General features: G+C 42.8%; 1 protein-coding gene across 1 annotated transcript; it reads right to left on the reverse strand.

Moving 5' to 3' along the window:
• Positions 1-995: 995 nt before the first annotated feature.
• Positions 996-11,952, reverse strand: cfap58 (cilia and flagella associated protein 58; the record flags this gene model as incomplete). Its single annotated transcript, XM_079172179.1, has 17 exons — positions 996-1,107; positions 1,251-1,375; positions 2,313-2,432; positions 3,792-3,896; positions 4,088-4,196; positions 4,794-5,017; positions 5,116-5,256; positions 7,023-7,169; positions 7,411-7,572; positions 7,710-7,901; positions 8,066-8,148; positions 8,796-8,955; positions 9,972-10,109; positions 10,576-10,770; positions 11,119-11,269; positions 11,347-11,495; positions 11,767-11,952. 17 exons carry the CDS (start codon positions 11,950-11,952, stop codon positions 996-998), a joined length of 2,499 nt encoding a protein of 832 aa, XP_079028305.1.
• Positions 11,953-12,517: the final 565 nt, after the last annotated feature.

Genomic DNA, 12,517 nt, shown 5'->3' on the forward strand with positions numbered 1-12,517 from the left:
AGGTCTGTCCAACCTAAAGGTTTGACCGAGGGGACAAGTCGTGGTCAGATGACCCTCTAGTCCAAACTTTATATTATAGTGTCAAACATGAATGAATAGAACTTTCAGCCTTTGGATTGCTGTTCTAAGAAAAGGACAATTCAACATACAATAGATCACAATCCATCAGTGGAGTCAAGAATGAAACAGCAGCACAGAACCTTTAAATAAATATATAGACTGAGTCAGTAAACGTGTTATAAGACGGTCTATACAGCCGTGTCTCCCATAGGGACTCCTTTCCTCTGCATACTGAAAGTCATGTGGAGTTTGTTGGAAAGGGACCTGTTCATATTTGTTATGATTATATTCCATGTAGCTGGATATGTATTTTACAGCAATGATGTGCTGAATGATGTTCTTCTATGGTTCTGTCTTTAAAAAGTCCCTTCCAAATATGTCATAATATCAGCTTTTCACTTCATGATTATCATGGCCAAAAGAATTTACAATAATGTTATTATTTCTATATCCATAGAAAATAGTTCTTTGTTTATTTTGTGTTTTGTCAATATTTTTGCAATTGAATTGAGTGTAGGGAGACACTGTAACTGTACAAAAGCCTGACTTAAGAGTGCATTATTTAGACAATATCACCATATGTGCATAATTAAATATCATGGTTAATGTCAATAATAAGCCTACCTCCAAACCTGCAAAGGCCTAGTTTATACCTCAAGGTAGAGGGAGCAGGGACTTCATTTGTTGCTCAATATTTATATTTTGATAGAAAATATCTTCTCGAGCCTGATTAAGTATAGACTGACAGCTATTTCCTTTCGGATTGCCCAATACGCATCTACATTGTGAAAGTCTTTTTCTGAATATCATGATTAATGGTTAAAAACCTTTCACTTGCTGATAATGTCAGGTTATGTGGTAATGAATGTTTTCTCATTTCAAATGATGTAAAAGATGTCTGATGGTTAATCAAATATTCCCTCATATAAAGGCCATTATCTTCTCACAGGGTTGTCGATCCTGAAGCCTCCTCCGGTGAAGTGAGGTTTGCTGCTCAGCTGGGGCAGGGGTTCCAGCTGCTCCACCGTGGTCTTGGTCCTCTGCTCGCTGATGAGACACACAGAGATCCAAGGCATCAGAGACCGAGCTAAACTATCACTAGATGGTACATGTTGTTCCCTGCATTAAATGAATTGTGCATGTTGAACAAATCAATACTGCTTCATTAAAATGACAAAGATCAACCTCACCTGTGAAGCTTTTTCTGGCTGAGGTACTTCTTCTTAGTATTTGCTAGCTCATTAGCTAATCTTTGATTCTCACTTTTGTACTCGTTCATCTTTGAGTCGAGCAATCTCAGCTCTGCTACCAACGCCTGTGAAATCAGAAAAAGAACGTGGAGAAGCAAACAGGTACCAGGTGTTGCCTGCAATCACCTGTTCTCATATATATGAGTGTCATGTCTTAACATACACATGGACAGTTAAATAGTGAGTTGTGTTAGTGAAGATCATTTCATACGTTGATACAAAGAAAGTGAATGGATGAACTGTCTGAAACAGTATCAACTCACATGTATTTGTATCGGACAACAAATTGAAATAGATCTGATGGAGTTTGGTACGTACTGTTCTACATAACCCAAACCAATTAAAAACATTCCATGAGGATCCTTCATCCGAACAGAAACACATTGAAGATTTCATTCTGACTAAGGCAAAAATTTAAGGTAATGATCAAAAACATTTGCCGTGATCATTTTTTGAAGTTACTTTTGTTCCATCGGTAAAACAGGTGATTTCTTTTTGATTGTCTATTGTCTATTGTTGCTGTAAGACTCATTGTGGTCACAAGAGGCTGAAGTGCACCACGACCCCATGTTCTAAATAGGACTAAAAACAGTTGTGCTTTCTTCCAGGATAGTTTGAATTTAACATAACTTGTTAACATACAATATATGTAGCTTGTGATTAGAGAGCATGGACAAACATGAAAACATGAATGCTTTCAGTCATATTCAGAACATGGGGTAGTAACTTAAAAAGATCATCCTGGCAACATCTATTTTTTTCATCTGTTCTTAAATCATAAACACAGGAGAGAAAACTATTTAAATTAGCATCACCAGGAGGTTCTTTTATTGCCTCTCAAGGCTTGCATAGGATTGTGAGGGACAAAAGGAGATATAGTTGACTTGAGAAATCCAGAATATGATCGGGTCAAATACAAAAGTAAGAAAACATGAAGGTGTGAGATACAACATGAAACAAGCTGTATGCTTCGACTCGTGAAAAGGGGAGTTGTGTGATGACCTTGAGCTTTTTAGTTCTCTCTCTGATGGTCCACTGGCACTGCTGGAGCTGCTCAGCTGCCTCTGGACCCGGCTGACGGGCCATTATGTGCTTCAGCTCCACATACAGCTTCTCCTTTTCCTTGATGGAGAAATAGAAGGAAGGGAAATTCAACAGATGATGGAGAGGTAGAATGAGTGAGTGAGCCTACATGCTCTTCATAGTCTGTGTCACCAGGTGGGGGCATGTGGAGGGGCGTGTGTTGCTCTATGTCACAGTGTCTTCCTTGATACTACCACCAAATCGTGCTGAGGTCAGACATAAACAAATTCTACACATAGAGGCTTTAAAATACAGAATTTTGACAACACGGAAAAGTCTTCAACGTTTTTGGCCACATCAGTGAGCCTCACTGAAGCACTAGGTGACATGTTCCTGCATCACCATGAACACACAATGTAGTTTATTTTGACTCAATCCTACATACACCGTCCTGCCATGTGTGTGGATGTGGATGGAAAATGTGGATTAATCCGCCTAGGAAAATAGTCCCCAACAAATGCACTAATTATTCTTATTTGGGTAAAACTACAGTGGTCAGCTAATTTACTAAAGTTATTGTGCCCTTTATCAAATGAGAGAAGATATTTGTCACCCACATATACAGTATATCTATATACTTTCACAGACTAATGTCTTATTGGTTTGGGTCAATTCATGGGAATTGTTGGCAGTAATCAAAATTAAGAATATCATCAGCTTTATCCTTTAAAGTGACAGTGTGTTGCATTTTGAACGATTGTGATACTGCAGTAATGTGAGCCGCAAAGTACAAACCTGTGGTAAAGCCAGCTGCCATGTGACTTTTGTTGCTTCTGAAGTAGTGTTATTACGATAAGGATGGCCTCTCAGCCTTACCGCGGTTTTGCACTCGGCGGCTTACCGTCTTGGATTGGGAGGAGTGAGCGGAGGGGTATTCAGTTGGTTGCAAACTGCAATCACACCACTAAATCCAACACACTGTCCCTTTAAGGCCTAATGACAAAATGGATCATATATGGAAGTAATGACAGATTCTATATCGTAAATAATAACTTAAATCAACCCTAGTTTCTGATGCCATACAGTTATGAAGATGTATCAAAAAACACGGGACTTATACAACTAACTATCAAAGAAATCAAATAATTATGATTTCATCCATTTTCTTTAAATCAGAGATCAGTTCAGCTCTACAAAATGGTGAGGGTTATTATTCTATTGTTCTACAAGACACACTTGAGGGTCTGCCGATAGCTTCCATTGTCTCTCAGTGTTATCATCTAAGCATTTAGCTCCTGCAGGGCAATGATTACTTTTCCCATACAGTGACACAGACCAGTCACAGAAGTAATGGTTTACAAAGCAGCTCCTTTTATCGCTCACATCGCTCCCTCAGTGTGTACAGTGAGTGTGTGTACTTGTGTACACAGTTCATTAAGGAGAGTGTCTAGTGTTTACCTGTAATAGGAGTTCGTGTTCCTCCAGCTCTTGGGTCTTGGCGATCAGTCGTTTTTGTAAGGACTGAATCTTCTGGATGAGTTCGTATTTGCCGGGATCACTGCCCTGCAGAGAGAGAGTCCTTTAAACGTTAACGGCCTGATCTTTTCCTCTTTGAATGATGAGATTCACTGTGCTTGAAGTGTGTGAATGGTCTTTTAGAAAAAACCTAATGCTCGTGTCACTGAAAGGAGAGAAAAACAGAGGCTTGGGTTGTATTGGCTAAGCTGATCCACACAGACACACAAGTGCTTCACCTCCAGTCGCCTCCATCGGTGAATATTTATGGGCTTCAGCTGTTCCTCGAGGACGCTGTTCCTCGTCCTCTCTCTAAGCAGCTCCCTCTGCAGGTAGAACAGCTCTCGCCTGTGAAACAACAACTATTACTACCTATTTCACACAGTTCTCACATACAACATTATCCAAACAAGTAAAACATTAAAGCTTAGTTTGTACTCGCCGTAGTGAAGCCGGCACAAAATGTGCATGGCAGTAAATGAGTTAATTATCCTGTGGAGCACCTCTGAATTTCTGCAACTAGGTGCGTGATCAGAGCTTTTCAGACATGACTGTCACAAATATTCACTGGTAAAAGCACTATTTACATGTCTGAGGATTTCACTAAGACGTCTTAAAAAAGTCTAGATTTGAGTAAATATTTAATATTAATATTCAACCTCTGCAATAACAATAGGCTTACTAAGGTTTTGGAAGCTAGAAGTTCAAAGGAAGTCATTCATGCCTCTGACTCTGGATCTCTCTCCAGCTTGCTTAATCTTTCTTTCAATCGTTTGCTTTTATTCTCCACACTGCACTTCGTGGGTCACCTCATTCTTTTTCCATCCTGTCCTCCTTCTCTACTCCAAATTCTTCTCTGAGAAGAATTCACTGCTGACTGTCTCTGTTCAAACTCCTCCACTTCCTGTTCTCTTTATCCTGCCCAGGCCCTCCTCTCTCTTTTACCTCAGGTCCTCTGTGTTGTGAACAGTCTTGTCCAGGATGCTCTTCTTGCGTCGGAGCCTCTTGATCTCCAGCTTGAGCAGGCGGATGTCATCCATCCGCTGGCTGTAGTGGAAGTCCCCCTTGCTCAGGATCGATTGCTGGATCCTGATCTTCTCATAGAGCAGCGCACGCTCATCGTTGCGGTGTAGCAGCTGTTTGCCCAGGTTGTCTCGCTCCCTGATCACCTTGAGAGAAGTTTTGCCAACAAATAAATCAGATACAAGTCTCTGCTTGTCATCCTCTGTCCCTGCGTATTCTAGTCTACCTCCTTCTCTTTCTTTACCTGGTCTAGTTGTTTCTTCTGTTGGACCTGCTCAGCATCGGCGTCGGCTATGATCTTCTGCAGTTTTTGCTGCTCTGCTTTCTGACTGTCAACACGCTGCTTCGTTTCTTCAAGCTGGAGCTTCATCAGCTGCAGCTCCCCCTGTAGCAGGACACAGACATGGGCGCACACATGCACACAACTTAGGCAGTGAAGGAGGCACTAAAAAAGTAAAAACCAGTCACGGTTAATGGCTGGTAAATCTTCAGATAAGAAGTGGGTCAGTGGTTCCCAGTGCTTCTTAACAAGGCAACTTTCAACAAATTAAATATAGTTCATGCTCATACATTAACGTGTATTCATTTGGCAGATGCTTTTGTCCAAGTGCATTTTAAAGGAGCATTGTGTGAGATTTAGTGGCCTCTATTCGTGAGGTTATAGATTGCAAGCAACAACACACTCACCCTCCCTTTCCAAGCGCTTTGGACCTTCAGGTGGGGTTAGGCTTTAGGATTGATACAATACATTCTGAACAGGATGAGATCTCCTGTCCTCCTGTCTTCCTTTCCTCCTGTCCTCTGTCCTCCTATCCTCTGTCCTCTGTCCTCCGGTCCTCCTGTCCTCCTGTCCTCCTGTCTTCCTTTCCTCCTGTCCTCTGTCCTCCTATCCTCTGTCCTCCTATCCTCCTGTCCTCTGTCCTCCTGTCCTCCTGTCCTCCTGTCCTCTTATCCTCTGTCCTCCTGTCCTCCTGTCCTCCTGTCTTCCTGTCCTCCTATCCTCCTGTCCTCTGTCCTCCTGTCCTCCTGTCCTCCTGTCCTCTTATCCTCTGTCCTCCTGTCCTCCTGTCCTCCTGTCTTCCTGTCCTCCTGTCCTCCTGTCCTCTGTCCTCCTATCCTCTGTCCTCCTATCCTCTGTCCTCTGTCCTCCTGTCCTCTGTCCTCCTGTCCTCTGTCCTCCTGTCCTCCTGTCCTCCTGTCCTCCTGTCCTCTGTCCTCTGTCCTCTGTCCTCCTGTCCTGATATCCTCTGTCCTCCTGTCCTCATATCCTCTGTCCTCCTATCATCTGTCCTCCTGTCCTCCTATCATCTGTCCTCTGTCCTCCTGTCCTCTTTCCTCTGTCCTCCTGTGCTCGTGTTCTCCTGTCCTCCTGTCCTCCTGTCCTTTATCCCCTGTCCTCCTGTCCTCTTTCTCCTATCCTCTGTCCTCCTATCCTCCTATCCTCTGTCCTCTGTCCTTCTATCCTCCTGTCCTCCTGTCCTCATGTCCTCCTGTCCTCCTGTCCGCTTTGTCTCAGCCAGCAGAGCAAACTAAGCTAAACAGTTAGACTACAGACAGAAAGCTGTTTGGCTGATTGTGCATGCTGTGCTTGTGTAAACTTGGATGAGAGGCTGTGGACATAGACGATTATTTGTGTTTTGATTTTGTTCACATGTTCATGTTGAACAGATTTATTGATGAAGTATTGGCTTTTCACTCGCATATGTAAAACAGTAACGCTAGTGACTAACAAGCGTAGACCATCAACAAATAATCTTCATTTCACCTGATTCAGTGTTTCCACCGCAGCATCTCTGCTCTGTACACTAACTAAGTTGTGTGTGTGTGTGTGTGTGTGTGTGTGTGTGTGTGTGTGTAGTTAGAGGAGCACAGCCCGACAGAGAGAGCAGAGGAGATGCACGCTGCGGTGTGATATTAAAGGACACCTAAACATTAAAAAGTACTATAATATACTATATGAAGCACCAGTAAGGTTTTTTCTAAGCTAACAAAAACATAATGATTTTTAGTTTCAAGTGATTGTACACTAATGTTTGTTTATATTCAATTTCTGCCAATTAATCCCCAAAATGTTACACACTGTTTGTTTAAATGATGATGAGGAACTCAAAACCACACCCCACTATGAACCAATGAGGCAGGCTGCAATACCTTGAGGGCCTCATTGTCCTTCTCCAGACGCTTGTGTTCCTGCTGATCCTTGGTAAGGGCAAGCTCCTTCCCAGTGATCTCATCTCTCAGTCGGGTGACCTGGTTGTTCATGGTCTTCATCTTCCTCTTCATCTCTGCAATCTCTTCCTGAGGAGAGAGACAGATAGTGAAAGAAGGGAGGGAAAAGAAGGGAAAAAAAGACAATTCTATCATATTAGACATTTGTGTAAAGGCATATTAATATCAGTTATACATTTCCCATTTCCTGGTAACTATCGGTGTAATGCATACTTCGACATGTGGACAGGATGAGCCAGGGATCGAACCACCAACCCTTTGATAAATGTTCGACCTGCTCTCCCTCCTGTGATCAGCTGTGTTTTCGTACCTGAGCCTCGATGAGATTTTTGCTGTAGAGGTTCCTTTCATACACGACAGACTCCAGCAGGTTCTCTTGCTGTTTGAGCTTGCACTCCGCCTCAGTGACCTTCTTCCTCCAATCAAATATCTCTGTCTCTCTTACTTCAACGTCACTCATTTTTTGTTGCACCTGTGGAACGGAGAAGAGTTACCCTCAGACACACAAACGTTGACGCCAGGTTCCCCAACCGTGTGAATCATTGTGTGTACTGAAAATAAGTCCAAGGTATGAAATGCAATTAATTAGCTCTCTTCTGCATAGCTTGCCTTCTGCATGAGATTGCTGGTCTCATTGATGTAGCGGTCGCGCTCTTTCTCCAGCTGTTGGATGATCTTGCGCTGCTTCTGGGCCTCCTGGCGGTAGCCACTTATCTCGTGTTCCAAGGTCTTCTTGTCCTGCTCCAGGAGCTTCACAAGGTTCTGCTGTTTCTCAGTTGACTGGGCGGCTTTGATCATGTTCTATCGAAAGGGATCATACACACAAATACAGGAGCATGATGAAATGATGAGGAAAACTGTAGATAACAGGATAAATAGCCTGTGGGTCACTGCTGTTCTCCATATATAGTACATCACACAAGTACCTCCGTTTGCAAGAACCTAAGGTACTCTGCAGCGCATACCTTATTTAAGATGTCTCTCTCTCGGATTAGCTCGTCTATAGCTTTCTTGTCCGTTTCAACTTGCTTTTGGGAAGATTCAAGATCTGTGGGGGGAGAAAGGTGGGCCCAGTTTGTATTGATGGTCAAAGCCAAAAGTGTTGATGATGAACTCGTTCTGTGTCATGAGTGTACCATAATAGCCGTGGTTACACTTTTTAATGCGACTTTTGTCATGCGATCATGCCCGCACACAATAACTGTCAAGTCTGTACGCGCCGAGATAAGAACTGGCTCACATTGGAATCCGATCAACCAGACCACATGCCGAGGTGACCTGGCTCACACTGAGTTGGGATCTCAGTGAGGTGTAAACAGCACGTGGACACAATCCAGACAATTTATCAAACGGAGGTCACCATCATCTTCCTCCTACAAGGGAGTTCCTCTACCGAGGAGAGCAAAGGGAGGAGAGGAGGAAAGGGGCACAGCTGAAACATGCTGAGTCCTGTTAAGTTACTGCTGATGAAAGCGCAGTAAACATTTCCTGATTTTGCTGCTTCAAAATACAATTTTGGACATTCGGGACATTTAGAGTTCATCATCTCATGTCAGACTTCAGAACTCATTTAAGCTCATGAGCTCACGGCCAGGGACAACGAGAGAGCAGCACCGAGGGAGAGAAAGACTGGGAACAAAGGGAGGATGATGTTCATTAAGTGTGTCTGTGATTCAGCATGGCGAGCCCCCGTACCTTTCTCCAGACCAGCGATCTGAGCTCGCAGTGTCTCCCTCTGCACGTCCACGTCAGCTTTCTGATCCTCCATCTGGTGGAACTTCTTCTGGACGGCTTCTCTCATCTTTGTTTGTTTGGCAATCTCCTGACGCATCTGATTCACCTCCTCTTCTCTCATCTGTCGGGTGGGAGGGGAGGAGTTGTATGAGGCATCACAAAGAAGTTGTAAGGAGGGGAAAGGGTTTAGGAAAAGGAGAGTGCAGAACAGATGCTACTGTGAGTTGAGGGCTATAAGTCCAATGTGGTCTGTCTCTCTGACCACAGCCCTCTCACACGGTTTCAAAGTACTTCAGATCAAGCAGGTAATACCCCTTTCTCTTTTTCACAGGATACAGAGCAAACACAGTGGACCTGTTTCTGACTGGCTCACTAAATGATACACTCGGAGTATTGCCCTCTTGTGGTTCAATAGGACAGAATCATATCATCTATTATCAGGAATCCTACGCTACAGTAGAAATGAGAATTGTACTGAGAACAGAGTTAGTCCAATGATTTCCATTTAGAATTAGTCTGATTCTGTCACTGTATGCTGCATGTCAAATAATATCCGGACTGGCCAACTTTCTACTGTATGCAGCTTATAAAAGATCAGTGAGGAGTTAGTAAGTTTATGTTTCCACTAAGCATGAATGATACTCATAGTAGGAAATACTGGTGCGGTAAAACCTCTGTACTCCTGCAGTGGGCACAACGTTGATGCAGGTTTCAGGATGTTTTTTGAAGTGAGTTGAGAAGGGTTTTCAAAAGAAAAGTATCATTTGGAAAATATCAAATATTATTCATTATTACCTCCAAAAATTACAATATTATTCCTATAGCCTTTTTTCCAAATATGGTACTCGCCAAAGTATATATAAGCATGTGTGGAAAACAGCTCTGATAGAACAAGCTTACGCTCTCATAACTCCATGTTGTATGACGTACAGTGTGAACTCTCTCAGTTCTGTTTCTTTACCACTCTCTCTATGCTATTCACAATCACAATCATGCACAGGCACACACAAACACTGCTAACACACACAACCAATCAGGCATATGTATATGTGTTACGGTAACTTGACAGGCAGAGGCGTGTCTCTGTTGCTCAGGTGCGTGTCTGTGTTTGTGTGTGTGTCAGTGTGTCATGTGTACCTTGAGCTCATTTGCGTTCTGCTGATTTTCCAGGGACAGATGGTCTTTGACTGAGGAGAGCTGCTCACACTCCTGCAGCAGCTTGTTGTTCTTCACTTGCAGCTGCTCCAGCTCCCTGGTGGATCGCTCATTCAAGATCTGTCAAAGTCAGGGAAGGGATTCAGGTGTGGGAGGAAAATCACGTTTATTATCTATGCATGTATGTATGCATGATGTAATGTTATTAACCATGGAATCACATGTACATTGGTTTTACAGTGTTATGGTTAACCATCCTGAATAATACATTTGATACAAAAGATTCCCAATGTGCCCTTTAGTTCATTTGAGTTTGTAGCTTCATATAATGGCTTACTGATCTACACATTGAATCTAATTAACATACACACACACATATATATACTGTATATGTACACTCACAAATTAAGACAAAAACTCCAGACAGGACACGAGAGGTTATTAAATGGTTTATGGAGTATGAAAATGATGTAAATCATTTAATGCATTATACATTTACCAGATCTCAGATTGAATATCAATATAACAGCAGTTGGTTTCCTAAACAACACATTGTAAAGAGTATGCGTCCCACTACTTTGCTCACCTTTAACTCTTTGAGCTGCTGTTCCAGTCTCTGCTGCTCCTCTTTGGCCCTTTGTCCCTGCAGACTCAGGGCTTTGATGTCCCCCATCTTGGCCTCCATGTCGACGTGCAGCTGCTTCACCTCCTTATCCAGCTTTTCCTTCAATCTCATCTCTCGAGAACTCTCATTCTGTTGTACCTGGAGCTCCTGCTGGAGCTGGATGTAGTCGCACAGAGCAGCAGCAAGATGACACCAGAGCCAGATTTAAATTCACATTCAGCAAAGCAATTTGTATTCCTACAACATACATTATGGTCATCTGCAGACTCAGTGATGTGGGAACAATATTGTAAAACACAAGTTACAAATCTGATTATCCTCTACTTCGCCACACGTCTGATTTGCTGTTGCAGAATCTGATATAGTTAGAACAATCTTTTCATGAATAATAACCTTCACACAGAAAACTCCTTGTGTCTCTACCACGAGTTTGAAAATGTGACATCATCAGACGTACAGTAGAGTGCCACCAATACTGTCTACAAGTATGTGACACTTGTTTACCTGAGAGATATTCTCTGAGGCACTATCTCGTTGGGCCTCTATCTCCTGCTGGATTGCGATGGCCTTGTTTAGTTTTTCTCTCAGACCCTCCACGGTTGACAGCAGTTCGTCTCTCTCCATAGTCAACTCCTCATTCATTTTTAGTAGATTGCTGAAAAAACTGATTACAGTTAGTTCCAGCCACACAATAAATGATCAAGAGCATGGGGATGGGAACAAATGGCTCACCTCTGCTCTTGGTCCACAGAGAAGCCGGTTTGTTCTTCAGTCATTTTCATCAGGGTGGCAACTTCTTCTTTTAAATCCCTGATGGTCTCTTTGTCCCTCCTCTCTTTATCATGAGCAGCATCAACCATTTTCCAGCCTTTATCCAGCTCCTACAGTGTGAACAAAGGAACATTTTAATACAACAATGCTGAGTTAATGGTATCTGAGAAGTCCAGAAGAGGAACAATTATAAACCTTCATGACTTCATTCAATTTAACTTTCTATACCATACAAACTCCATCAATTTGAATTCCTGGTCCTTTATTTTACACAATACGTGTGACATAACCTCCATATTTGAAATGTCAAATCAGGGACATAAACAAACACATAATGAACACATGCTACAGTGCACAGCCTTGCATGTTCTGGTTGTATACCCTCTTTAGTGATGTGATTGTTGTCTCGTCTTCCTGGGACAGTTTCAGGGCCGCTGCTACTTTAGTTGAGGTGGACACAACTTCTGCATTCAGCTCCCTGCATTTGGACATCAGTCTCTTCTCATTATCTCTGGACTTCTTCAGTGCATGGATGAGCTTCTCGTACTCCACCCGGACCTTGTCCATACTCTTGTCCTCTCCCAGCTCATTGAGGATCGTATGAAACTCCTCCAAGGACTCACACATGTCCTCTCCTGCTGGTCTTGTCTCCTGGAAAATACAGCAGAGCCACAGAGTGCAACTTCAAATGAAAGTAAGGCTGGGAGAAAGTAAGCTTATGATATGTGAAAGCCTGGGGATGAATAAAGTTTATATCCATCTATCTATCTATCTATCTATCTAGTACACCTGAGGGTACTTTACTTGACGTTACTGAAATCTGGACCTAATGGCCTTTTTCAAGTGTTGCCATTGTATTTGACCCTGCAACTTAAAGTTGAGAATGATGAGGACAAGGCGGCTGAAGTTTATTTATCACCCCAGCGTTCAGGCTAACGACAAGTGTTATGTCGAATAGTGTTTTCCTTCTGTTCAGTGGTTACGGTTAGGAACAGGTTGGGCTGTTTAAGGAGGAAACAGTATCCGACACAACACCGGGTTAGAAGACTGCCCAAAACAACAAAAGCAGCTGGTTGCTGAAACTAACGTCAGCTAGCTAGTTAGGTAGCTAAACAAGTGTCTCTTGGATCTC

Source organism: Pholis gunnellus (assembly GCF_910591455.1).
Source record: "Pholis gunnellus genome assembly, chromosome: 13".
NCBI lineage: Eukaryota > Metazoa > Chordata > Actinopteri > Perciformes > Pholidae > Pholis > Pholis gunnellus.